At 55.1% G+C, this 24,871-nt stretch overlaps 13 protein-coding genes across 13 annotated transcripts; 9 read left to right on the forward strand and 4 right to left on the reverse strand.

Annotated features, from left to right (window-relative positions):
- Positions 1 to 124: 124 nt before the first annotated feature.
- Positions 125 to 1,049, reverse strand: MKK02DRAFT_22558 (ribosomal large subunit biogenesis-related protein; the record flags this gene model as incomplete). Its single annotated transcript, XM_053086587.1, has 6 exons — positions 125 to 189; positions 222 to 411; positions 445 to 468; positions 501 to 713; positions 745 to 964; positions 997 to 1,049. The coding sequence occupies 6 exons, from the start codon at positions 1,047 to 1,049 to the stop codon at positions 125 to 127; spliced, it is 765 nt and encodes a 254-aa protein (XP_052947994.1).
- A 265-nt stretch (positions 1,050 to 1,314) lies between these two features.
- On the forward strand, positions 1,315 to 2,350 carry MKK02DRAFT_31701 (uncharacterized protein; the record flags this gene model as incomplete). Its single annotated transcript, XM_053088362.1, has 3 exons — positions 1,315 to 1,342; positions 1,377 to 1,704; positions 1,738 to 2,350. The coding sequence occupies 3 exons, from the start codon at positions 1,315 to 1,317 to the stop codon at positions 2,348 to 2,350; spliced, it is 969 nt and encodes a 322-aa protein (XP_052947995.1).
- Positions 2,351 to 4,167: 1,817 nt separating this feature from the next.
- MKK02DRAFT_42609 (translation elongation factor EF-1 alpha) lies at positions 4,168 to 6,307 on the forward strand (the record flags this gene model as incomplete). Its single annotated transcript, XM_053092074.1, has 14 exons — positions 4,168 to 4,176; positions 4,233 to 4,246; positions 4,296 to 4,321; positions 4,367 to 4,471; positions 4,587 to 5,027; positions 5,061 to 5,281; positions 5,360 to 5,459; positions 5,516 to 5,566; positions 5,618 to 5,623; positions 5,661 to 5,737; positions 5,784 to 5,904; positions 5,950 to 6,064; positions 6,123 to 6,147; positions 6,203 to 6,307. The coding sequence occupies 14 exons, from the start codon at positions 4,168 to 4,170 to the stop codon at positions 6,305 to 6,307; spliced, it is 1,416 nt and encodes a 471-aa protein (XP_052947996.1).
- Positions 6,308 to 8,308: 2,001 nt separating this feature from the next.
- Positions 8,309 to 9,497, forward strand: MKK02DRAFT_42610 (HAD-like domain-containing protein; the record flags this gene model as incomplete). Its single annotated transcript, XM_053092075.1, has 8 exons — positions 8,309 to 8,369; positions 8,405 to 8,482; positions 8,517 to 8,587; positions 8,793 to 8,903; positions 8,937 to 8,979; positions 9,014 to 9,163; positions 9,266 to 9,404; positions 9,437 to 9,497. 8 exons carry the CDS (start codon positions 8,309 to 8,311, stop codon positions 9,495 to 9,497), a joined length of 714 nt encoding a protein of 237 aa, XP_052947997.1.
- Positions 9,498 to 9,660: 163 nt separating this feature from the next.
- On the reverse strand, positions 9,661 to 10,798 carry MKK02DRAFT_42611 (Sucrase/ferredoxin-like-domain-containing protein; the record flags this gene model as incomplete). Its single annotated transcript, XM_053092076.1, has 4 exons — positions 9,661 to 9,684; positions 9,734 to 10,017; positions 10,049 to 10,406; positions 10,439 to 10,798. The coding sequence occupies 4 exons, from the start codon at positions 10,796 to 10,798 to the stop codon at positions 9,661 to 9,663; spliced, it is 1,026 nt and encodes a 341-aa protein (XP_052947998.1).
- Positions 10,799 to 11,344: 546 nt separating this feature from the next.
- Positions 11,345 to 13,954, forward strand: MKK02DRAFT_23475 (putative DEAD/DEAH box helicase; the record flags this gene model as incomplete). The annotated part of the gene is made up of 13 exons (XM_053086737.1): positions 11,345 to 11,869; positions 11,901 to 11,995; positions 12,025 to 12,134; positions 12,165 to 12,375; positions 12,544 to 12,677; positions 12,729 to 12,791; positions 12,823 to 12,944; positions 12,976 to 13,045; positions 13,077 to 13,380; positions 13,412 to 13,587; positions 13,619 to 13,676; positions 13,710 to 13,804; positions 13,836 to 13,954. The coding sequence occupies 13 exons, from the start codon at positions 11,345 to 11,347 to the stop codon at positions 13,952 to 13,954; spliced, it is 2,082 nt and encodes a 693-aa protein (XP_052947999.1).
- Positions 13,955 to 14,511: 557 nt separating this feature from the next.
- Positions 14,512 to 15,687, forward strand: MKK02DRAFT_42613 (uncharacterized protein; the record flags this gene model as incomplete). Its single annotated transcript, XM_053092077.1, has 4 exons — positions 14,512 to 14,728; positions 14,760 to 14,906; positions 14,954 to 15,333; positions 15,385 to 15,687. The coding sequence occupies 4 exons, from the start codon at positions 14,512 to 14,514 to the stop codon at positions 15,685 to 15,687; spliced, it is 1,047 nt and encodes a 348-aa protein (XP_052948000.1).
- Positions 15,688 to 16,007: 320 nt separating this feature from the next.
- MKK02DRAFT_42614 (uncharacterized protein) lies at positions 16,008 to 16,540 on the forward strand (the record flags this gene model as incomplete). The annotated part of the gene is made up of 3 exons (XM_053092078.1): positions 16,008 to 16,159; positions 16,191 to 16,303; positions 16,338 to 16,540. The coding sequence occupies 3 exons, from the start codon at positions 16,008 to 16,010 to the stop codon at positions 16,538 to 16,540; spliced, it is 468 nt and encodes a 155-aa protein (XP_052948001.1).
- Positions 16,541 to 16,617: 77 nt separating this feature from the next.
- On the forward strand, positions 16,618 to 17,035 carry MKK02DRAFT_42615 (ER-to-golgi transport membrane protein; the record flags this gene model as incomplete). Its single annotated transcript, XM_053092079.1, has 4 exons — positions 16,618 to 16,711; positions 16,777 to 16,917; positions 16,949 to 16,976; positions 17,008 to 17,035. The coding sequence occupies 4 exons, from the start codon at positions 16,618 to 16,620 to the stop codon at positions 17,033 to 17,035; spliced, it is 291 nt and encodes a 96-aa protein (XP_052948002.1).
- A 45-nt stretch (positions 17,036 to 17,080) lies between these two features.
- MKK02DRAFT_42616 (uncharacterized protein) lies at positions 17,081 to 17,529 on the forward strand (the record flags this gene model as incomplete). Its single annotated transcript, XM_053092080.1, has 3 exons — positions 17,081 to 17,227; positions 17,258 to 17,336; positions 17,369 to 17,529. The coding sequence occupies 3 exons, from the start codon at positions 17,081 to 17,083 to the stop codon at positions 17,527 to 17,529; spliced, it is 387 nt and encodes a 128-aa protein (XP_052948003.1).
- A 34-nt stretch (positions 17,530 to 17,563) lies between these two features.
- On the reverse strand, positions 17,564 to 18,042 carry MKK02DRAFT_42617 (cytochrome b5-like heme/steroid binding domain-containing protein; the record flags this gene model as incomplete). Its single annotated transcript, XM_053092081.1, has 5 exons — positions 17,564 to 17,593; positions 17,625 to 17,725; positions 17,756 to 17,927; positions 17,957 to 17,998; positions 18,031 to 18,042. 5 exons carry the CDS (start codon positions 18,040 to 18,042, stop codon positions 17,564 to 17,566), a joined length of 357 nt encoding a protein of 118 aa, XP_052948004.1.
- A 171-nt stretch (positions 18,043 to 18,213) lies between these two features.
- On the forward strand, positions 18,214 to 21,018 carry MKK02DRAFT_36079 (uncharacterized protein; the record flags this gene model as incomplete). The annotated part of the gene is made up of 10 exons (XM_053089341.1): positions 18,214 to 18,254; positions 18,287 to 18,435; positions 18,466 to 18,664; positions 18,694 to 18,979; positions 19,009 to 19,313; positions 19,346 to 19,602; positions 19,632 to 19,802; positions 19,832 to 20,120; positions 20,150 to 20,555; positions 20,587 to 21,018. The coding sequence occupies 10 exons, from the start codon at positions 18,214 to 18,216 to the stop codon at positions 21,016 to 21,018; spliced, it is 2,535 nt and encodes an 844-aa protein (XP_052948005.1).
- Positions 21,019 to 22,075: 1,057 nt separating this feature from the next.
- MKK02DRAFT_42619 (exonuclease V a 5' deoxyribonuclease-domain-containing protein) lies at positions 22,076 to 24,534 on the reverse strand (the record flags this gene model as incomplete). Its single annotated transcript, XM_053092082.1, has 7 exons — positions 22,076 to 22,139; positions 22,173 to 23,608; positions 23,652 to 23,757; positions 23,801 to 23,886; positions 23,922 to 24,051; positions 24,122 to 24,129; positions 24,175 to 24,534. The coding sequence occupies 7 exons, from the start codon at positions 24,532 to 24,534 to the stop codon at positions 22,076 to 22,078; spliced, it is 2,190 nt and encodes a 729-aa protein (XP_052948006.1).
- Between the last annotated feature and the right edge of the window lie 337 nt (positions 24,535 to 24,871).

Raw genomic sequence — 24,871 nt, forward strand, 5'->3', positions numbered from 1 at the left:
GCGCTACCATCTCGCGTGCTTCCTTTCCAGGCCCAGCGGTGTACCAGTGTAAACTTTGGATCGATGAGGCGCGGGTCATATTGTACATCATGAAGTATAATACAAGTACAAGATCCTTATCTTTCTATACCAAAAGCACCGAGTTGATACATCCGTCGTTTTCTGGGTTGTTGGTGATCTGAGCGTATTCTACCGTCAGCTCAGACCCGGCATGAACTCACTTGACCAGACGACCTTTCCGCCGGTAGTGACCATACCGAGCTCGCTAACGTTGACCTCAATGATTGTCCCCTTGGTGAGAACGCCCAGCGATGTGTATAAGGGAGATTGAGGGTTCTTCTTGACGCCGAGAATGGGCAGTTGGAAGGTGGTTTTCAGTTCGGGATGTGTAACGTGGGCCTTGTTCATACGCTACTGTAAGCAATGTCAGATGCGCAAACTCACCAGTCCCATGGGTCGAATGAAGCGCTACCGTCAGCTCTGCCAAAAGTTCAACTCACCTCCAGCTTGACAGGTTTCCGTGTGAACCCCTCTCCGACGAATGTCGCCTTGTTGACCATTCGCTTCCAGCTCTTGCTCTTGTGCTTTCCGGTCTTGACGACCTTGAACATCTCCTCCTCGGCGATACCTCGGACCTTGGGCAGCGGTACAGCGTACTTGGCCGCACGGTCCTTGCGGCGATCTTTGACTGCAGATGAGAGCGCTTTCGCATCCTGGAATTAGCCTAACCTTCGTGATACCCACCTTTTGCCCCTCTCGGTCCAGCAGATAGGTCGGCAAAGCTCCCTCCTTGACAGCGCCATCGTCCTTTTGCTTGACATTCCGCTCGTCGTGCGCCTTGAGTGTCTTTTTCAATTGGACCTTCTCGGCGTGGCGTTTGGCGTGATGCAGCTTGGCCTTGTGACCGACCATCTTTTGCGTGTCTGCCGATGATTTGTGAGCCTCTCGGGCAGTCCTCTTCCGCCTATCGTCAGCATGGTCGGTGAGTGCACTCACTTGCGCTCATCATGGTCCAATCTTCGACCATACCGCTTGCGGTGCTCCTCCATGTATTCATTCTAATGGTGAGTTTGAGCTTATCTCTAACATTTGAGACCTACTTGAGGCTGCGATGTCAGCTTGATTCTCTGCTACCGTAGATGCCCTTACCATTGTGTCTTCTTGTCTGTATGTTGTAGGGTGAACACTTGATCAAGATCAAGACAACTTGAACGTTTTGCGCGTTTTGCCGCTGGTTCAAATTTTGCATGCCGGCACCGCACAAAAGTCGGTTTCAGCTTGCAGCATCTCTCTTGTCTGTATCATTATATCATTATGGGTCTATCAGAGCGCAAAGAGAAGCGTGAGTCGGCACATACAGCTGCGCTGATGATTAGAACGGATCAGCTATGACCCCCGTAATCTGTCCTGGTCGGACGACAAGGACCGCTTCTCGTACAAGCACATGAAGGCCCTGGGATGGACAGACGCCTCCGGGATCGGTGGTGCCGCTCTGACCGGCAACGCCAAGCACATTGCTGTCGTTCACAAGCTCGACAGCTCGGGAATCGGGATGGCGCGAGCTGTCAAGGAGGGAGATGCGGTTGGAGGCCAGGCGCGGGCGGGGCTGGAGGACGTGCTAAAGCGGCTGGCCTCGGCCTCTGCTTCAGCTTCGCCATCCCCCGCGCCGGAAGATGTGAAGCCGCTCAGCAGAAATAGGATAGCGTGAGTCTGACCTCTAGATCTAGCTGATCCCAGGTCACGGCACCGTCATCTTCAATCCAAGCGTCTAGCGTCATCCTCCCCCGCCGCACTCGCAGAAATCCTCGGCATCTCCCCGTCCGCCATGCCCAAACTCGAGGACATCAAGCCTACAGCTGCAGAGCTATCCCTCCCTTCTTCTTCCTCCCTACCCGATGTCAAACCCACAGCGGCCGAGCTCGACGCGAAACCCGTCCGAGAAGCCGAGGACATGGTCAGCACATCCACCCTATCCGTCTCTGACTATTTCCGCCAAAAGATGCGCGCCAAGGCGATAGCACGGCAGATCGCCGCGGGAGAAACGCCAGACCTCGAGCCGGAGGTCCCTATCGCCTCCAGCTCAAAGCCAACTTCCACCTGGACCGGGACGCGGATGGCGTTCGAGGCGGACAATACCCCATTGTCCTTTTCCGATGCCCCAGTCTCGCAGGATGCGCTTGGCGTACCTCTCGACGATGAGACTGCGCGGAAGGCGGCAAAGGCGGCTAGGAAGGCAGAGAAGGAGGCCAAGAGGGCGGCCAAGGCGGAACGCAAAAAGGCCAAGGGGGAAGAAGGCGGAGTATCACAGGATGGTGCAGAGGTGAAGAAGCGAAAGCGGGAAGCGGAGTAAAGTGATATTTGCGAGGATCTTGGGCGATTAGGTACGATCATATGTGTATGTATACTCGGCCAGCGCGCGGTGGCGCAGACACAGCTCATAACTAACCCCCTAACCCCTAAGGCGATATGGGCCCAAGCTGATAATAGTCGCTTGTCTTCTCTGCCCCGTCCACCGTTGCATCATCCTTCGCCTCTGGAATCCCTTCCATTGTGAGCCACCCTTGCCATCGTATCTTACTCCATCTCCAAGTCACAGTCTCCCATTGTGGCACGTAGGTGACGTCATCCGCCTCGTCCAACGTGTCGTCTGCGCTTTCTGCTGCCCCCTCGGTCGAATCCTCCGTCCTGACCATCGCGACCTATCTGACGCGTTCTTCCTGACTTGTACTATTGCTGAACATCGCTGCGGTACCGACATGGTTATACACCAAAAATTCTGCTTACCGTAATGTCTCACTGGATGAGCTTGCTGTAGGTATCAGCTAGCATATTCGCGATGGGCATCGGGACCTGCCGCCTGCAGGAAGCTGCGCTGAGGGATCTCTAGAGGAAGGTACAGGAAGACTATGCCCCAGTCAGCTAGTGAACAGCAGCAAGTGTAGATCAGCATGATTTCAGGGCTTCGCCCACAGCTGGCAGGGATAGCGTACTTCATCGTGTTTAAAACATGATATGTATGGTACTGCAGGGATGATGGAACGGCATAGAGGCTCCCGACTCCGGTAAGGTATGTAAAGCTCGAGGACCAACCCAGATGGGCATCATTTCCCGACGCGGTCAGCTGAAAAGCAAGATGAGAGCAGTCCCATGCACCATTTGAACTCGGTCTCCATCGAGGGCGGGCGGTATTGCGATTAGAGTAGATAGGGTTGTAACCGATGTCGTCTGCACTGCTAAGGGGCGGATCTTCAGCGTAGCTCGTGAGTATCTTGGACCGAGTTCGCTGGGCGCATGCCTTTCCTGATTGAGCTACTTGCAGGGCTGGATCAGACATATCTCACATCTACGGTCCTATAATGCGAAGGTAGATATCAGTTTGCCACCTGCTACCGCCACATGCAACTGAAGCAAGTACACAGACTGGAGTAGGGAAATGAGAGACACAAAGAGGTAGCTATAATGTAGCGGGACGGTGAGTATGGCGCTCGAGCTGGATCACTGACAGAGACACATTGTCTCGCTATCCAATCAGGTATCGAATGTCGCAATCGTACTTGTGCCTCATGCTCCCAGTTCATGCGGCTCCCGTAAAGCACTAGCCCGACGTTCTGCAGAATCTCAACGGATCCTCGAGGTCAGGCTGCATACAGCTGGCGAATCACGGTGGCGAATAACGCGCTAACCCCCCATATTTTCGACCTTCTGCAGCTGACTTTGGGGCGATACTGACCGCTGGGGATGATATATGAGTGGTATGCCTCCCTGATACTGCTTGTCGGCGTCAATTTGCATCGCTTAGGACTTTATGGGCTGCTTCAAGCCCTCTTTACACCGCAGCACCATCTCCGCGGCCACCGCCACGGCGCCACTTGAGCGTCCGTTTTTTGTGATACTTCGGTGTAAAATCCACGTCTTTGTTCTTTTGGTGCCACACGCTTTGAATCGTCTTCGGCGTTTTGAGAATTTTCGGACCTTTAGCGGGGTTGAGGGAAATGATTTAGGGCAATCACATCGGTCCCTTCAGCCTGCGTTCCTACATCTCGCTTTGTGCGCACACTAATCACTTTACACCACACCTAAAACGTGAGTAGCTCTTAGCCACATCCCTTCAGAGGGGAGTCTATGCTAGGACAGTGCTAACCGTTCAGCACATATACATCCATCAAAATGGGTAAGGTGAGTAACCCATTCCTTTGCTCCGAGTATTCGATCTTGAGCTGACATCCTTGTAGGAGAAGCTCCACGTGTACGTCGATTTTCCCCAAGTCCGACCGCGAACTGTACTGACCCTCTAGCAACGTCGTCGTTATCGGTCACGTCGGTAAGTCTACCCGATGACCTGTTGTCGAGCTGTGCTGATTTCTAGATTCCGGCAAGTCCACCACCACCGGTCACTTGATCTACAAGTGCGGAGGTATCGACAAGCGTACCATCGAGAAGTTCGAGAAGGAGGCTGCCGAGCTCGGAAAGTGTGAGTTGTTTCTTTTGATTTGCAAATTTTCGCCACCAGCCCCCCTTCCTTTCCTGACGCTCGGGGTCCCTCCTTGTGCGGGAGAAACGACGCTTGTACTTTGCTGACCCTCCAGCCTCGTTCAAGTACGCTTGGGTCCTCGATAAACTCAAGGCTGAGCGTGAGCGTGGTATCACCATCGACATTGCTCTTTGGAAGTTCGAGACCCCCCGGTACCAGGTCACCGTTATCGACGCCCCCGGTCACCGTGATTTCATCAAGAACATGATCACCGGTACCTCGCAGGCCGACTGCGCCATCCTCATCATCGCCACCGGTATCGGAGAGTTCGAGGCCGGTATCTCGAAGGACGGCCAGACCCGCGAGCACGCTCTGCTCGCCTTCACCCTCGGTGTCAGGCAGATCATCGTTGCTTGCAACAAGATGGACACCTGCAAGTGGTCCGAGGACCGCTTCAACGAAATCGTCAAGGAGACCACCAACTTCATCAAGAAGGTCGGCTACAACCCCAAGTCGGTTCCCTTCGTCCCCATTTCTGGATGGCACGGTGACAACAGTGAGTTTTATACCTGGGCATAGCTGACGTTAGTGTTGGAGGAGTCCACCAACATGGGCTGGTACAAGGGATGGACCAAGGAGACCAAGGCTGGTTCCTCCAAGGGTAAGACCCTTCTCGAGGCCATAGATGCCATCGAGCCCCCATCGCGTCCCACCGACAAGCCCCTCCGTCTCCCCCTCCAGGATGTCTACAAGATCGGTGGTATCGGCACGGTGCCCGTCGGTCGTGTTGAGACCGGTATCATCAAGGCTGTAGGTTTTTTTCTTTTTTCGGGTGGGGCAGAATATGCTTGGGTGGGAGAGTGGGTCTTGGGTCAAGCTTATGTTCAGGGTATGGTTGTCACTTTCGCCCCTACCAACGTGACCACCGAAGTCAAGTCGGTCGAGATGCACCACGAGCAGATCCCCGAGGGTCTGCCCGGAGACAACGGTGAGTCTTCTTCTCTCTTTGATCCTTCTTGTGTTGGGCTGTGCTGATGATCATAGTCGGCTTCAACGTCAAGAACGTGTCGATCAAGGACATCCGTCGTGGAAATGGTGAGCTTTGCGTTTCTATACTTCTCTCGGGAGTATGAGCTGACTGTTTAGTCGTGAGTATACATGGAGAGGAGCTGCATGCGCCTTGTGGCAGGGACAAAGGAAGCTGATGATCAGTGTTCCGATTCCAAGAACGACCCGGCTATGGAGGCAGCCAGCTTCAACGCCCAGGTGAGCACGCTCCCCCCATGGAGGCAAGTCCAGCTCTAACGTCCAGGTTATCGTTCTCAACCACCCCGGTCAGATCTCCGCCGGCTACACTCCGGTCCTCGACTGCCACACTGCGCACATTGCCTGCAAGTTTGCGGAGCTCATCGAGAAGATCGACCGTCGGACTGGTGAGCAACAGCAGCAGAGCATAGCGAGCATAGCTGACAACTCAGGTAAGGTCATGGAGCCTTCTCCCAAGTTCGTCAAGTCCGGTGACGCCGCTATCGTCAAGCTCGTCTCGCAGAAGCCTCTCTGTGTCGAGTCGTACGCCGACTACCCGCCTCTTGGGTAAGTCCTCTCGCTCGTTCTGCCGCTTTGCCCTGTACGAGCTCGGCTGACGTCCCAGTCGTTTCGCCGTGCGTGACATGAGAGTAAGTTTACATCTCTGAACATTCCCACATGTTGACTTTTGCTGACTGTATACAGCAAACCGTCGCTGTCGGTGTCATCAAGAGCGTGGAGAAGGCGAGTAAGTCAGCCGGTAAAATAACAAAGGCTGCAGAGAAGGCTGGTGCTCCCAAGAAGAAGTAGAGAGCTTTGTCCATACTTCAGTCATCGGTATGCAGATGTTACCTTACAAGTTCCTGGCTGTTACCTTACGAGTTCCTGGCGCGATGCCAATGGCTCTGCAATTTCTATATGTGACCTCGCTTGAAATAATATGGTGAACAAGGAAGCTTACCGGCCGCGGGAGTGGTCAAAACTATTGGTGGGCTCGACCGGATAACCAGTCCGGGAATCTCACTCCGCACCAGAATCCGTAAACGGTTTTGTATGTATCTCTTGTACATAAATATATATCACGCTAGCATACACATACAGCAGCATGTCGACGCAGCCGCGAGCCATTGATACAGCTACAGAGGCTTTTCAGATCGAAAAAAAAATCAACTCACCATTTACCATATCAACTGAGCAGCCTCCCGGAGACCTCCCGGAGTGTCGTTCCCCTTCGCCGATCTCAGCTATACCGCAGCTATGCGTTGATTCCTAGCATCCAGAGTAGGTCTCGACTCCTCGCGCATCTGGCTGGAAGCTGATGGCTGGGCACAGCGCGTCCTTGGTCTAAGCTGGCTGAGGGAACGCGGTTTTTGCATGATCCAGTAAGCCCCAGTTCCCACCCTTTCCCTCAAATCATCCGACTTTGACCTTCTCACTCCACATCTCTGATGCATATCTGCTCCCTCATCTGATCATCCACCCCACCCAATGTGCATCAGTGCGTCGCTGACAATACAGATTAAACGGGGTTGTGAGCTGCCACAACGCGTCCTCCCACTATTCCCCCATATGCGGCGGTATGGGAGCGGTGCCAATTTGGTGAGTCGAAGGGTATCGAGGGGGCAGAGCGAGCAGGCGTGGCCGAGTTTCGGGAAGGTCTCTATATCAGTAGAGCTCAAATATCTTGAGGGAGAGGTTGAGGGAGACCAAGTCCGATGGGGGTGGTGGAGGATGACAAGACTGACAAAATACGGACTGAGAGGCAAAATGGGGCACGCGTGAAGCATCCGCCAGTCTTGATTGTTGACTATTGTCAGACGCTGGGAAATAAGCTCGCGCCCATGGTTATTGAGAGCAGAGCTAGACTCACGCTGCCAGCCTGTCCTTGGTCATGAGCAGTCCAGATCCCCCCAAATCTGCTCCCTCAAGTCCCCTGATGCTCTACCCCGGACGTCGCGGCCGTCCGCAGTGGATGCTGAAAGCATAACACGTTAGTTCGGTGGTCCATTGGCTGAGCGAATCGATAAGAGCGCCATCTGTAGGTCGAGCGAAGCGTTGGGGGAAGCGATCGAAGGAGCTCGAAGTTGGATGAGAGTCTACCACCTTGTGCCGAAGTACGGTTTCCCGCTGATATCCGCACGTATTCGAGAACCCTGAGAGCTGTCTATCAGGATATCCCTGCAATACTGTCTCGCCTCGAGATGCAGAGTAAAGAGAGACCTGGCGAGACGCGTCGTGGCTGAGTAGATTCCCCGTGGAAAAGTTTAGCACTAATATTGAAATGATGTTAAATGGGTTTTGGCGGGTTTTGGGAGGCATGCATGCGCTACGCATGATGCTGGTGCTGCCTACATGGCTCTGCGCCGTACAGGATAACCCTATGAGGCGTTGTATGGAGGGGTGATACGAGTCTATCACGAGTGCTCAGCGCGGGTGGCGGAGCAGAATGCCAGTACAGATCACGGAATGCGGAATTATTTTTGACCACTTGGCGCCCGGTAGAAGCTTGTGGTGACCGAGGTGCAAAAGGGGGGATGGTGGTCGGGGGAGGCATAGATAGGTCTTTCCGGCTGGAGCAAAGCTTAGTGCAAGCTGGATCTGAAGTTGCACATTGCTTTTGCTCCTCATTCCTCATGAATGACGTAATGGAGAACTACCTGAAGTGGCAATTCAAGAAATATGCGAAAGCGCAACAGACTCTACTTGCCTTGTCCTTGAGAGTGATAAAGCCTATCCTGTCGCAATCGTTTCGTCAGCTACATAGCTCACCACTCTAGATCTGGCATCTCCGTATCACCGTCACCAGCAAATATGTCTTCCAACGAGGTGACAGCAAAGGCGATGCTTTTTGATATGGACGGGACTCTTCTCGGTGAGTCCCCCGTATGCGTGCATTCTGATGGACAGACTCAACCCCGGCCGTATTGGCAGTTTGGACCCACTTTGCCTCGGAATACAATCTGGACCTAAGCGAAGTGCTGAGAAGTGAGTCTGACACGAGTCTTGGCTAAATTTATAGCATCCCATGGCGTTCGGACTGTAGACAATATGAAGCGGTGGTGTGGAATAAGCGATGAAGCCGAACTCCAGGTATGCTCACCCCAGTACAGCTGTATCCCGGGCTACTCCTTTTCCACGGGTATCCATCCTCAGGAGGGACGCCCTTGATCGTTCCTCCGCCTGCTGTTGGATCGAGGGGGAAAGCATGCTCGGGAGGGAAGTCATGTTTCCTCCGTCCGCTGCCGGCTCGAGGTGCTAGTCTGAGTTCGATCTCGATGCGCAGCTAAACAAGTAGGCCGCGACAGAGCTCTTTGAGACCATGATTGTAACCGAGGCAAAACGCTTGCAAGATGCAGGCGAAAGAGGTCTGGAGATTTTACCTGGCGTCCAGGATTTCCTCGAGACAGTAAGTCACATCCTGGGATGTGCTGACATTCAGCTGAGGGGACTGACATATCCTGCCTGGGCTATCGTCACCTCTGGTAGGTCTGCAGCGCGAGCATAACTCATCACAAGCGACTGGTAAATACGCTTCCGCAGCACTGCCGACTGCTGGTATCGTCGCACCTCCTCACCTTATCACTGCGGACGACGTGACGCGGGGCAAGCCCTTTCCGGAGCCGTATCTGAAGGGTGCTGAGCTGGTGAACGTGGACATCAAGGATTGTGAGTTCAGTCTAGCTGCCCCTCATTGGAACCTCTGCCAGATGAGCCGTGTTGTGGTCTGGAACGCGCCCAAGTCCATTGGTGACTTTAGCTGAAATCTAGGTATTGTTGTCGAGGATGCGCCTTCCGGAATCCGCTCTGGTGTGGCATCGGGGGCGCGAGTATTGGCAGTCTGCACAAGCCACGCGCGCAAGGAGATTGAGAATCTGGGGGCCACTTGGATAGTGGAAGATCTTTCTCGGTGAGTTGGACATCGGCCGGACTGACGACCAGTGTCACAGCTTCCGGTGCGGACGGTCACTTTACCCTTGTCATCGATACGTCTTCTAGCTAGTAGCCCTGATGTAGACTTCATGACGTTGCCGCTCGTGAAGACTACCATCCCAAAAATCCTCTACTCTTCCCCGCTGACACCCCAACCGCATTCCTCAACAAACCTGGAACAATCTTGCCTTCCAGAATGGTATCCTCGACGACCCTTGGGATCTCCTGAGGTGTCACCCGGCCATAGGAAAGATACGCTCCCGATGGAAATAAGATCTGGATCAGCTCAATCGCATTTGCACTCACCAGCATGACTCCTGCGTAGCGATGTCCGCCGACATGATTGATGTTGAAGATCCCCACCTCGCCCCCTTCGCCCCCGCCTATTCCCTCGATCCCCGCCATTCGTCTCCGTGTCTCCATCTCCCTCTCGTCCTCTCCCATATCCTCAATCGCCGGTCCATCGAGCTGCGCCAGCGATGCACCCGTCTCGTCGATGCCGATATCGTGTTTCGCCAGGACCGTATGCAGGGCTGATCGCAGGAGAGGGGCAGCGATGTGACACCGTTTGTCGCGGCGTTTGTGCGAGCCTGATATCAGAAAGCTCAACCAAGTACTCACAAAGCAGTATGATAGCACGATAAGGCAGCACCCAGCTCCTCTGCCTCGTCCCTCCAGTCTTGACGCCTTGACCGAGCGCAGCAGCATATAACCCCGCCGCCCCTTCTGCCGAATTCTCCACCTCCTGGACAACCGTCCAGTCTGGAAAGACGAGGACGGTCTGGTCTTCTGGGTCGTCCGATTGCGAGATCAGAGACGACGAGTAGAGCGAGGGTAGGTGGTCCTGGTCGGGCTTCAAGATGTACTCTGAAGCAGGGGGGCGCTTGGAAAGATCCTTGACTGCTCCAGCGGGCGGAGCCGGCAGCTTGAGCGATTGGATGTGTTTGTCCAGATGGTGCGCGAGCGAGTCTTTCTCGTCCTAGAGTCAGTGCTAGCAACGGTCCCACTCACAACGTGATCCCTCTCCCAATCGCTCTTCCCGGTGCTGATCACAACGACCTTTCCCCTCCCCCCCGCGGCGCTCCCAGCCAGATCCGTATCCCAGTCGACGTCAAAGCCTGGCGGCAACTCCCCGAGATCTCCATACCGCTCCATCACATAGTCTGGATAGGTCTTGCCGTCCCAGATGGCATCGTCGCACCCGTCACATTTTGCGCAGTCATCGTTTGAGACCGAGCCGTGCTCGGCCGCAATTTCCGACGCTATCGCGGAATAAGTAGCGGCTCGAGCGGGGTCGTTGTGAGTGTTGCCTGGCTTGGGAGCCGACGGGGTCATTGCGGATGACAAGGCTGATGCTATTTTGCCAAACATTGTGGTATGGTGTTAAGATCGCGGGCAGCTCGTATCTGACAAGGCGAGTCGGAAAGATTTCTCCGGGGTCCGGCCGGGATTGGATTTCTGTACATAAGCTCTACTTTGGCCTCCAGCCCTTACTTCTTGGAGAGTGGGGAGGGCAAAGAGGTGTAATGTCAAAGGCGGACCCTCCATACCGTCTTCACTTCTCAAAGCTATAGCAACTTGAGATCGAGACAAGTCCAGCACAAGCCCGCAGGATCGCCCCAGGAGACTACAGTAGTCCGACCGGGCCGTACTGCTGCGCTTGTAGTTTTACAGCGCAATCATGACAAAGCTTGCATTCAATCGCCCCTGTTGACAAGGTCGCGCACAATGGCTACCGTAGACTCTACGGCCCCGTCCGGAGCCCAGACAGTATGCACAATGCATGTAGATAGCAAAGACCCAAGACGTGACGCGCGACGTGCGGGGCTCCAAAAGCTTGAACGAACTTGTTTGTTTACACCACCCTTTCTGCTTCAACGTTTAGCTTCAACCCCCTTCAATCACTCTCATACCAACATGGAGCATCGTCACCTCCACCCAGCTTCCGGGCCTTCCAGAGCTACGGATTATGTCGACCTCACCGAATCGCCGCCGCCTACCCGACCCTTGTCATCCTCCACGGCAAACAACCGTACCGTCCCCTCGGTGTCTTCCTATGCCGCCTACATCAAGCCAGCCAAGGCGTTCCCGACTCCCGTGTCGACAACTTTTCAGCACCCTACATACGATGCTTCATGGCCAAAATGGGTGCAGCCTGCCCCGCCAAAGCCCATCAAGCCCGCCGAGGACAGGGAGGCATTCGATCTTGACGCGATCAAAATCTCTGCTGAAGACTGGACAAAGCATCAGGGAGACTCTGAGGCACATATGCGCGAGCTCTTGTCTGCTGCTATAGGAGAGGCCGATGAGGAGATCAAGGAAGGAGAGGATGTGGTGGAGGGATTTGCAGACGCGGTCCGCTTGATGCCGCATCAGATCCGAGGCGTAAAGTGGATGCGGGGCAGGGAGTCAGGGCGCAAGTTTGGCGGTATATTGGCCGATGTGAGTCCGAGTCTTATTCTGCTGACTTCAGGACATGGGACTTGGAAAGACCGTACAAATGCTAGCTAGAATCGTCGAGGGCCAGCCAACGGCTGCGGACAAGAAGGCTGGATTCAAAGGCACCTTGTGAGTGGCGTATGAGCTCTGCTAACCAGAATCGTCGCCCCGCTGGCTGTGATGGAGCAATGGGCCACTGAAGTTCGAACCAAGACTCGACCAGGACAGCTCAAAGTAACGACGCACCACGGCCCGACTCGTACCAAGAGTAAGTCCACCGAGATGTAGCTGACGATAGCCGGGCGCAAGCTTGAGGGATACGACGTGGTCATTACGACTTACCAGACGCTCGCATCTGAGCACGCGCAGGACGCCGTGGAGTCAGACTCTGATAATCCAAAGCGAGGCGGCGTTCTATTTTCCCAGAAATGGCATCGAGTGGTACTAGGTGAGTGGTGCCGGTTGTTCTGCTCTTTGCGACAAGCCGGAAGTGAAAGACCCACTTCTGGGTCGATCGTCAGACTGTACACATTGGCCCGGGAACGAGCTGACTATAGATGAGGCACACAACATCAAGAATCGCAATACCAAAGCTGCTAAGGCGGCCGTGGCTCTCCGCTCGAAATTCAGATGGTGCTTGACGGGGTATGTCGCCTTGTTGAACGCGCTGATCTCAGCACGCCCATCCAAAACAATGTCGAAGAGCTGTATTCCCTGTTCCGCTTCCTCCGCGCCAAACCTCTTGACGATTGGAACAATTTCCGTGACCGTATCGCCAAGCTTGTCAAGCAGGGACAAACCAAGGTTGCCAGTGAGTAAGAGCGGTAGAAGGAGCGGCGATCGACCCGAAGCTGAGCTCCAGTGAAACGGTTGCAGGTGGTTCTCAAGGCGATCATGCTCCGGCGAGCAAAGGACGCCACGCTGGGTAAGTCGCGTACGAGCTCTTGCTGATTTAGATGGGAAGCCCATTCTTGTCCTACCTGGCCGCACGGTGGAGGTCGTCCCCTGCGTCTTCGACACCGATGAGCGGGCATTCTACGACGCTCTCGAGCAAAAGACTGCCTTGACCTTCAACAAAGTAGGTCGATCCCAAGCAGAGCTGACGTTAGTTCATGTCGAGTGGTACCGTCATGTCCAACTACACGAGCGTTTTGACGTTGTTGCTCCGTTTACGTCAAGGTAGGTCGACTGTGAATTTCAGCTGAGTCAGCGTGTGATCATCCTCTACTCGTCACTGCGTCATTCGCTCAGGCAGCCGGGGACGAAACCAATCCGCAAGTTATCGAAGACGACACAGACGGCCTCGCCAATCTTCTTGGCGGTCTCGGCGTAAGCGGGCAGGCCAAACCCGCTGTGCCGAAATGCGATCTGTGTCAAGCCGACTGCACGACTGGTACTCGCTGCGAGGACTGCAAGGATCTGGCCGCCAAGCCAGTTCACCCGGTCAGCGCCAAGATCCGGATGCTGCTCAAATTGTTGAAAGCTGTCAAGCCCGGGGAGAAAACAATCGTCTTGTAAGTCGCCGAGGTGTCAAGGCTGATGTAGTTCCCAATTCACGTCCTTCCTCAACCTTATTGAGCCAATGTTGAAGGATCACGGCATTCGATACGTCAGATACGATGGAAGCATGCGTAACGACAAGCGGCAAGAAGCGTTGGAGAAGATCAAGACCGATGATAATGTTGCTGTGATCCTTATCAGCTTCAAAGCTGGATCTACGGGTGAGAAGGTCCGAGACTAAGCTAAGTTTAGGCCTGAACTTGACCGTCTGTAACGTGGTCATCCTTCTGGATCTGTGGTGGAATCCGGCGTGAGTGCTCCAAGTGACTTGGCCGATGTTTAGGCTGGAAGATCAAGCATTCGACCGTGCACACCGGCTAGGACAAACGAAGGATGTCAGGATCTACAAGCTCACGGTCGAGGAGACTGTGGAAGATCGTGAGGGGTGTCAGAGGACTCAGCTGATCAGGCATCTTGAAATTACAGGATAGCAAACGCGAGCTAGCAAAGGCTGCCTTGTCGGGTGACGCGGTTCGAAACCTAAAACTGAGTCTTAATGATATCATGAGTGAGTCTGCGTTGGTGTAGTGCTAACGGTAGACCTGTTCAAGCGGAGTGCGCACGACGTCGATTCAGACAATGAGTAGATGTATATGGGAATGAAAATTTTCGGGGGCGCTGCCGAGGGGCCAGGGGACTGGCTGGTGAATCTCGATAGGTGATGGTGGCCACAGGATGAGAACATGTGTATCAACATGTGTATAACAACGTCACAGCGAGCCTTGTAGGGACGGTGGGCTGTTCATCGGGCTGCAAAGGTTGACCATGGAGGATGTGATATCTGAAACGATACGAAACGTGTGATCAATGATGCCGGCATCGGCTCGATGGCCGACGGGCATCAAACCGCACGCTCACGCCGGCCGAGTCAGCGTTCCGCCGAGGTCCAACTGGTATCATCTCCCTTTTGCTTGTCCATCTCCATACAGTCAACATGGAACCTCTAGACACGCTCCTAGAAGACACGCTCCCTCTCAAGCGGAACCACGCCTGTTTGCAGTGCAAGAAGCGCAAGGTCAAATGTGATGGAGTAGGTCATACCTCTTATCGCGCTAATCTAGACTCGCCCACATTGCGCACCTTGCATGCGCTCTCATGCACACGTCATTCGTGCCGCCAATAGAGCTGGTACTCGAGTACCGACTCTGCACTGTGACTGGGCGGACGGAGACTCGCCCATCACCTCTCCCGATGTACCCCTCAAGCCCGTCGCCAAGAAAAAGGTGTCTGGTAAAGGATCAGCGGAAAAGGAAAAGGCTAGGAGCCAGGAGGACGAGAGAGAGACGTTGCTCGCAAGGATCGGTAAGTCCAGCTCTTATGTCGCTGACAATAGCCGAACTCGAAGGCCGACTCGCTGGTCTGACCCCTCCAAGTAGCGGCGAGTCATCAACCAGTTCTGACCCTCCGCCCAATCTGAACTTTGACTTTTCTTCCTACTTTTTGGTCCCGAGCGGATGGCCGAGGAATCTCCCGGCGCCATGTAAGTCCAGTCAAGGTCATCGCTGATAGATCTACTGGAGCATCTAGTCCAAGTCTTCTTTGACCAGGTCCCACAAGCTCCCCGTATCCTGAACCGTGCCAAACTCCTCGCTCGCCTGCATCTGCCCCCGCACCACCCGTCCTTCCCTCATCCAGCCCTACTCCACGCCATCTCTGCCTCGGCAGCGCCTTACACGGCTTGGGTGAACTCGGTACCCCTCCACGCGTTGGAAGCGGGAGTCAAGGCCCGCTTCGCCCGCGGCGAATCTCTCGAAACGTTCGAGGACTTTGCGCTGGCCCAGGCCGAGTCGGCTCACAGAGCAACCCACCAGACCAACCAAATCTGTCAAGTGGGATCTCCCGACTCGGTGTTTGAGATCTTCCAGGCCGAGATTCTCCTCTCGGACGTATGGATGTGTCGAGGAATGGTGAGCTTCCCTTGCGTGCTCGTTCGACCAGGTCGAAGCTGATCCGGGTAGTTTCTGAAAGGCTGGGTCAACGCAGGGATAGCTACGCGATACGTCAAAGGTCTCGAACTCATCAATCGGAATTTCCCCAAGCGATACAAGTGCGGCATCCTCCCCGCCCCGGCCAACGCCGTCGATCGCGAGGAGCGCTTGGCGAGTACCTGGCACGTATTCACCAGCGAGGCGTTCTCTGGCGTCTCTCGGTACTGGCCGATGAGTTTGGACGACAGAGAGCTTTATTGCCGGCTGCCTGGCCCCGGTGGCGAGCTGGAAAATCCGCAAGACGCCAAGGATCCGCAATTGTATACAAAGTAAGTCCCGGTAGTTCCCGCTGACCAGTCACCCGATTCACGACCCGTTCATCCTCAACTGCAAAGTGGCCATGTTGTGCTCGCGCACCGCACGATTCCAGCGAGACTGGGCCCAGCGTTCCGCAGTACCCGGCGACGAGCTGCTGGGGTTGCAATTACCAGTCTTTAAAGACATTGTCAGAGATATAGCACTCTTCCAGTAAGTTATTAGTCGACTTTGCTAAGATCAGACGTACCATCCCTCAGAATCTACTGCGTCTGCAGCTTAATTCTGAACTCCTCGTGAGTTTGACCTTGGTCCACGCTGATTAGAACCTTTGCATCATGCCAAATGTCTCGCTGCTTTTCCTTTGGGAACCCTTCGCAGTCGTCGCCGAGAACGCCATGCACACCGCTTACACAGCCATCATGGGCGTCCTCCACCTCATACCCTCCAACGTCGACGTCAGCTACATTTTGACGGCAGATCTCGCTCTGTGAGTTGCGCCGTTATGTCGCTGATGACAGAAACATACACGCATGTGGTCGCATGATCGTCGACTTCATACAAGTTGCGCTCGACAAGCAGGCCTACGGCCTCGCCGTACAGTACAGAGCAGACCTTGCGGTGATACAAAATCGTGCGTTGCTGCCATTGTCCAGCTGACAAGCAAGTCCTCCAGCGGTATGCTGCCAAGCATCCATTGGGTGGTTTCTCAGGCGCATTTCTCGACACCTATCTCGAGGCTGTCATGAGCGGGAGCGACAGCTCGGCAACGTGCGAATCTTCCTTTGCGAATGCCAACGCGAAGCCCGCTGCAATTGAGATGGAGGCATTCGTAACAGAAGGCGGGATGACCTTGTTTCATAATTCATAGATGTACTTTAGCGATCTCCATATATGGATGTACTTTAGCGTTCTACATAGCCAAGCTCAAGGAGTCCGCAGCTCATCATGGTATTTGGCTACTTTCGCCAAGTCCTATACATCTCCCTGCTCTTCACCAATGCTATCGCCATCCTGAATGAGGAACGCTTCCTCGCGAAGAGTGAGCTCGACACCTGGACCTTTGAACAGATGTGTCGCTGGATGGATTTTGCAGCTGACGAGCAGTCGGCTGGTCGACGCGCTCCGCTCAAGCTGCTAACGCTGGCTTTGGGCATGCACCCAACGCCTACGACGCTTTCGGCGGAGAGGTCTCCATCAAATCCAAACTGGTCAATCTCATCAGCGCGACGCGTACCCTCATGAGAAGTGAGTTCCACGTCGACATGGCTGATAGCAGTACCATTGATCGTCTTCAACGTCGTCATGTAAGCTTCGAGTTGACCGAGCTGATGACAGTATCGTATACGAATTGCTATTGGGATAGTAGATAGCCATGCATTCCCATTTTGCTTTTCTACATCATCTTAAAATGCCGCCCAAAGGCGTCAAAACCCTTCCCCCAGCTGTGGACCCCGATGTCGACTCGCCAGCCGCACAGCAGGAACAATCCCACCTCTCGGGCATGGCAGACTTTGAGCTACCGCGCACGACGTTGATCAAACTGGCCAAGGGCTCGGTGCGTTCAGGTGAAACCCGGCTGATATAGATCCCCGACAATGTCAAGATGCAGCAGGACGTAGTGATGGCGTTGATGCGGTCGTCCACCCTCTTCATCAGCTACCTGGGTGAGCAGTCCCCGGGTCATCGCTGACGACAGCTGCTGCATCACACGATCAAGCGATTAACAGGTCCGGCAAGACCGTCACCCCCGCCGACGTGCTCAAGGCGATATCCGAGCTGGACTTTGGGCCTGCCGATAATCTCATCCCCCTCTTGGAGCGTGAACTAGCTGGTGCGTACACAGAACTGCATCGCTGACTACAGCCTATCGCGCCATTCACCAGAAGAAGCGCTAGTTGACTCTACCCACAACGTTGTATCGCTATGGTCAGCCAAGCCGAGCATGTATATACCTTTTCAAAGAAGCTTTCCCACTGGTCCAGCGTCTTGAGCTGCTTGTCGTCCAGTCCAGAGTAGTCGGCGACGGCGTCCTTGGCGTCGAGAGAGGACATGCCTGTCTCAGCGGGCTTCTAGACTGACGCACCTAAGCCCTTGCTCGCATCTTTTCCAGCAAAGACGTGATAACCGCCCCCTACCCCGTACATCTCCTTTTTGGCAGTCACGTCAAAGACTCTTCCTTTGATGGCGATGTAGATGGGCTTGGAGGGGTCACTTCCATCGTGCTTGGCCAGGTCGGCGATCGAGATGGGATCATTCTGCATCAGCTCGTCCATGCCCAACTCACCTTGGGCGGAGCGAGATTGGCCGCAGGGGCGGACATGATGGACTGGGGTCAGCTCGCCCCTTGAGTATACGCACAGTTTGGGCCATCTTCGTCTTCGACTTGGGCTTGGTCTCCTTTCTTGTCGTGATGTATGCTATGCTGAGGGCTCCTATAAGTATGGCTGCAGCCACGTACCAAATCATCAGGGGATGAAGAAAGGAAGAGAGACCTTTGATACGCGCATCGCGCAAAGTGGCGCTCTCTGCACTCTACATATCATGAGCCCGATACTCGACATTCTCGGCCGAGATAACGAAGAGTAAGTACAGCCGTGATGTACAGCTGACGTAGTCTCCTGTCATCCCTGCCCTCCGTGCTGGACGAGCAGGCCAATGCTCATGCTCTCGGCTCGCTCCGGGTCAATTCGCAGTGGCAGCAGCACAAGAGCACGATCGACCACCTTTTGGAGCACGATCCCGTTAAGGCTCTGCAACTGATAGGTGAGTTCAGTAAGGACCGGTCTGACTCAGCGCGCCTGGTGGATACGCTTGAACTCTACGCACCATCGCTCAAAGGCCTGCAAGAGGTACAAAGATACACCTCTCATGTACTGGAGTCGGTGGTCTTCGGCAATGGTCCCGCCAGGCAGGCTGCAGCCTTCTTGCTCGGCCACACCCTTGCCATGTACCCACTCACAGCAGAAACCATCTCGCTGACCATCGAGAACATGTAAGCCTGACCGTGAACTCGCTGATCAGACTTCTCGGAGGTGATTCAGACTTGGCCATGTGTCTCATCCTCGGCGTCAAGCGGAACAGCCTGGCCCAATTCGAGCTCCATCTACCGACGCTTCTCAGGCAGATCCAAATGTCAGCATTCACGGGCAAGAACATTGACATTACTCAAGACGCCCTTAAGCAGTGCATGCAGCTGTACCAAACAGGCAAGGAGTGGATCCTGCAAGCTACTCACACCGTATTTGCTGCCAGTCTCCGCCTTGGTGATCTGCAGTGGACCTGTTTCATCATCTGCAATACCCCGATGGTGAGTCGATGTTGGCCGCGCTGATGCAGCTTCTTCGCAACGATCTCCGCAAGCATTACCCCGGCACATGTGACGCCTCGCAGATTCTCGAAAGCCTACTTGGTCATCCCAACAAATCCACGTCGCTGGCGTTGCCCATCCTCACGACATGGGAGACTTCCAAATTCTGCGCAGAGGGCTCGGTCGATCGAATCGTACGTTTCATGCTTACCCTTGACCCAATCGACTCGCTCGACGGGCTAGGACAATTGGCCTGCGTGGTGCTCGAGCAGTTTGCACCACACCTCAATCAAGTGGCTGCATTGGCTCTCGCATCGCTTGCTGATCCCAAATTGTAAGTCCCCGCACTGCCCCGCTGACTCCTAGGCGGACAAGCTCCCAGCGTCTCCTTGGCCGACTACTTGCTGCGCTCGGCCCCATCACGCTGGATACCATGATTTCATACCTCCACTGCCCCGCTCACATTCTGCTAATGGATGTCAAGCTGCTTGACCAGATGGCATCACTCCTCCCTAACTTGCGAAAGCGAATCATCCAGGTCCTGGTGGAGGCGATCGACGATGCTACCACTCGGGGCGGAGACGCCGCCGTTCTTGCGGCTCTGACCGTGTTCCCCCTTCAAGGTGAGTCAAGCATGATCGAGCTGATCAAGACCCCTACCTCGCCCAACGAGCGCAGGAATTTGTCCTCTGGAGCCTGGACGAGTCTCGAGATCAAGCTCAGGTCCTTTTGGCTCTGCAACTCGCCATTGACGCGTGCATCGCAACTCCGTCGACAATGAGAGCACTCACCTACAAGGCAGCCCAGCTCCTCCTTGCAGATGGTGAGTTCCCCTTTGAACTTTGCTGAAAGATCCTCATGTTGTGCATATGGCGCTCAGCGCTCTATCCAACCCAATCCTCGCAAGCACGCTCGACGAGAAGAGCTGTCAGATGATCCTTCTCGCTTTGCACCAGTCTCTGGAACCCTCGATCCAGATAGTGGCAGCAAAGCTACTGACTCACTTGTCTACTGGTCATCGAGCAATCGTCCAACCACTGGCATGGTCCCACATCCGCCAATCCCTCAGTCTCATGGACTTTTTGCAAAACATCGACCCCACTCGAGCCATCGTCGAGGCGTGCATCATCAGCAATCTTCTGTGAGTGCTGGAGAGACCTGGCTAATCAGACCTGCATTACCCCCAAGCGTCCACACGAAATACGTTCGTCCCGTCAAGACCCTCATCCTTCTTGGCCTGGAGCGTACTCACGAAAGCCATATACTCAGCCTCATCTTCCAAGGCTTATCCAATCTCGCGAGGCACGGTAGCTGGCAGTCGATGCAGCAAACCCAGCTCGCGATTGATCTCCTCGACATGTCGCAGGAGATACCCAAAGACGCGCAGCACGCCGCGCTTAACGCCATTGCCCGTCTCCTCGCTGCTCCCCAACACCGTATGGACGGTTACGAGCTATTGACTACGGTGCATTCGACATTCCGCAAGAGCTCCAACCTGGACCCAGATTCCAAGGCGCTAGTCGCGGGGATTTACGGACATCTGGGCACAATTGAGAGGAATCCCGTCATCAACAGAGTGAGTTAACTCCCGGATCTGCTGATGTCAGGACTCCAAAGCGGCCATCAACCGAGAAAATGCAATCTACGATGACCGCAAAGTCCTCCAGTCTCAAGTGGCGGAGGCACGAGACAAGACGGGCGCAGTGAGACATGTCACTGGGCTGGTGTCCAAGGCGTTGATGGGGGCTAAACTATCGGAGGAGGTTCTCGAGGCGATGACTGGACTGGGGATACTGCAGCCGGGAGCGACGCTGGTCCCCGATCTCCCCTCCATCATCATCCGCGAAACCCACGCCAGCCTCGACCGCAAAGCCAAACCACACGCTCTTGTCATCTTTCTCTCGGCGGCGCTACACTCTGCGCCTCATTGGCTGCAGCAGCACTGGGGGGAATCTGCCGAGCTGATGAGTAGATGCATCGCGGAAGGGGAGGTGCTGTCGGTGATGCGGGGTTTGGACGTTGTACTTAGTTGTGCGTAGCGGAGCGGAATTGACTGTGAGATAGGCGAGGAGACTCTACTCGTATGTATTATCTGATACAATGTCAACGTCCACCCCTGCCCTGAAAGTCGCCAGAGGCCTCGACGAGGGACGGCCGCAGGATGGCTAGCTCAAGTTTCTTCCTCAGCACACTAACAATGCGCCTGTTAGAAGGCTCAGACTGCAATCGCACTTGCCACTCGTCGTTGCAGCATAAATACTGACGGTACTCAGCGCACTGACCGCTCAGCTCATCCCGCGTTGCTACCTGCTATTACAGACAGGGAGCCAGGGGCTGTGACTGTCAAGCTTGCCTTTGTTCGCCTCCTTTCACCTGTATGTACCCCTGTATGAAAAGATGGGTGGTACAATGGGACAAGATCACATCCCCCTATACAGTGGCTATATAAGTCGCGACGCCGTATAGTCAGACAGTGAGCATTGACTTGCTACCTTCAAGATGTCCGGACAGCTTTTCACGACTGTAGACGAAGACATACTCTCCTCCTCCCCGGGCATGGCACAGCTTCCAGTCCGCCTGCCCGCAGGGCATCCCTCCCATCACGTCTGCTCGATGCCAATAGACCAGCCAGATCACACACCTCCTGATTCCACTCACGCCCCGCCTAACTACTCATACCAGGTCCTTGTCCATCCCATGCCCTCTACTGCAGGTCCTCCCATATCGCACACCTCACTACCCAGCTACAGGCTGCTTCCCCAATCCGCCGAAGCCATTCTCCTCCTCGCACCCCCACCTCGGTATTGCCACTGTACCTGCGATGCCGAGTCGCAAATCCACGCGCACGATACTTGCGGCAGGCGAGCAACACAGAGTCGGGCCGGTGATTTGGTGGTCACCACGTTGATTGTGCTCAACGTGTTGGTGTGGGCGGCGGTGGTGTGGGGCTTCTATACAGAGTGGACGCCTGTAACGGGCGAAGGCTATGAGGACCTAGGTGGTGTCGTGTTTCTATACTAGTCTTTACGAGGATTAGGTTGTACGATGTAAAATTATGCAAGATATATGCGAGCTACAACATCGGCGACATTGGTTTCAGCGTTGCGAATTCTCCTTCATGATCTGACGCCTCTGCCAATCCTCCTCGGCCTTCTTTGATCTGCGCATTAGCGACGCCAGGACAGATACTCACCTCCACTCGCAGCCCTCCTCAAACTCGCACCACCCACATCGACCCGTATCCTTCAGTTGCACCCCGATGGGCTCCCTCTGGCCATGCCAATACTGCAGAATCGAAGCCAAGTGCCGCTCCAGCAGTTCAGTATTGTGTTGGAAGCGGTGTCGGCCTATGATGGAGCCGGACGTCGTTCCAGTGGATGGAGGGGGAGTAGGAGAAGAAGAACGGCTTCTCGCGGTGCCGGGGCTCGCTTGAGGGGAAGGATCCACGACGGGCGCAGGGGGTGGAGCAGGGACATCGCTCCGCTGTGACAGCGGTACGGCCACCTCGCCGGGCGTATCATCCAGCTGAGCATCCACCAGACTCATCTCCACCGCCCAAGCGATCTCAGCGTCCTCCCGTTCCTCGTCGGATGTGCGGTCCATGTGGTACTCGCTGAGCTGGCTCGACGGTCGGACGATCGACAACGGCAGCTCCCCGGCGGCGAGTATTACGTGTACATCCGCCAGAGGGGTACCGTCTATTCTGTCCGCGGGGCGTGGTGGGTCGCTGAGGACTTCCTCGGACCCAGCTGCCTCCTCCTGGAATTGTGGAGCAGTCTTGAGTGACTCCTCGATAGCGAGCTGGACGAGCCGCTCTTCTTCGGCGACCCTCGCTTCTTCCGCCTTTTCTTTCACTCCAGGCTCGGCCTCCGCCATCTCGTCATCCCCATCATCCGCCATCTTATCTTGCCGTCTTCGCTTGCTCTTCCCTTTGGTCTTCTTCTGCCCAGCTCGACGATAGACCAACTCCAGTCTCGTTTCGGTACGTCCGCCGTTATCGTCCGCTTTCGCCTTGCCCTTTGCTTTGGCAGACTTTGCTGGCGAGGACGGGCCCACGGTAGAGGGCGACGAAGGGGTACCGAGGCCGAGCTCGACGACGTACCGCTCCCAGACGACGACCATATCGCTGAGGTTGCGTGCGCTGGACGCGCCCATCCGTAGACCATTCCCGGCGATTATGGGAACGCTTTGCGATAAAAAGCGGTCCGAGAAGGGTTCCGCCGGATCTATTGAGAGATGACGGAAGACCGAGTCAAAGGCGAGGGGTCTGGCGGAGGGCCGATTGCTGGTACTTGCGGTGGGTTCTTCGCTGAGCCCGCCGCCGCTTATAGAGGAGATGCTCGCCACGGATCCGCTGGTGGACGCCGAGAGGAGCATTGCGTCCAATAGCTCTTTGTACATCATGCACTGGAGCTGTCCGGCTAGGGTGTCTTCCTCCTTGGGCAAGCTGTCCTTTGCCCGAGTTTTGGAGTCGGACACGTAGACCTTGTGCGTCCTGGGACGTTCGGTGATAGTCGGCTGGGGACGGGGCTTGGTGGGCGAAAAGAAGGAGGTGAGAGCGGTCTGGCGGGTCGACCTGGTCTGAGGCTGGTCGGCAGACTTGTCGATAGGTTTGCGCTGCAGCTCGTCCTGCGGCTCAGCCTATAGCTCCTATACACGCTTTAGAACTCACAATAATACCAGTCACAAGCATACCCCCAACGAATCCGACAACAGGGACTTCACGACATGTGCCGAGCGTAATGAGCGCTTCCATGGCCGCTAGCATGTTGAGGAATCTAGCGATCAGCAAACGCAGATCGGACAAGTTATCTGGCTCACCTCAACCCCCATACTTCTTCCCTACTATCAGTGACTACGACGATCTCCTCGGGGTGTATCTCCCTCTCTAGCCGCTTATGAATCGTCTAGGTATCAGTAACAAGCCGACATGACGGCTCACCTGGCCTCGCCGGACTATCCGTTCTCTCCCTGCCTCTTTCACTTTGTTAACGGCAATCTCCTTGCCCTTATCCGAGGTGATGACGGCTGGTCGCTTATCAGGCGGAAGATATGGAAGGGTGCGCAAGCGGCTGACTCGTCAGCCCAGGCTCCCAGGCGATCATACACACGATTCACCGCCTGAAGGTGCTGCAGACTTACTAATCGTACTGGTCGTATCAGCTGTGCGGTCATATCCGTGAAAGAAAACGTACCTGTACTTCGCACCATACTGTTCCCACCAGATCACTGACGCTGAGATACTTGTGCCGCCTGAACCGCTCGAACGGGGAGAGAAGCGGCGCCGGCGTATCTTCTATGTCCATCGGCCCGGACTCGAGGACGGTGGAGAGTGCGGTGACAGCCTCGCCTTTGCTGTCGAGCCTTACCATCCGAGGGTCCGAGCTAGACGGCGAGGATGATCGCAGACCGACTTGCGACTCTGCAGCTTGCAGGATAGCTTCTAGGTCATCGTCGTATTCGATATCCTCGCCATAGTCCTCCTCCACATCGCCCGTGGGGAATGGCGGCTGCGGTAGAACCGCCTCGGAGGTATCTATAGCATCTAATTCCATCGCGACGGTGGCCGGTGCTACTGTAGGCTATGGAGCAGTCGGGGTCTCAGAGGGAATGGCAAGGGAATAAAGAAACGCTCAAATTGTCAACAAAGGCGGTTGACCGGACGAGGAATGTGGAGGTGAATTCCACCGTGGAAAGCGCGACGGATGCACCATCATGATCCAGATGGAATCGACATCAGATCTTTGGTGCTAAGCTCCTCATAGGTCGGACTGCTCCAATTTGCGCTAGTGCAACTCGATAGGCGCATCCATGGCCGAGTTCCAGAGTTCCATGCCTGGATGGAGCTAAGCATTCTTGCGAGGGGTGAACCTGAAACTTGTGCGGAAAACA

The sequence above is a fragment of the Dioszegia hungarica genome, assembly GCF_025882075.1.
Source record: "Dioszegia hungarica strain PDD-24b-2 chromosome Unknown MKK02contig_6, whole genome shotgun sequence".
NCBI classification, from domain to species: domain Eukaryota; kingdom Fungi; phylum Basidiomycota; class Tremellomycetes; order Tremellales; family Bulleribasidiaceae; genus Dioszegia; species Dioszegia hungarica.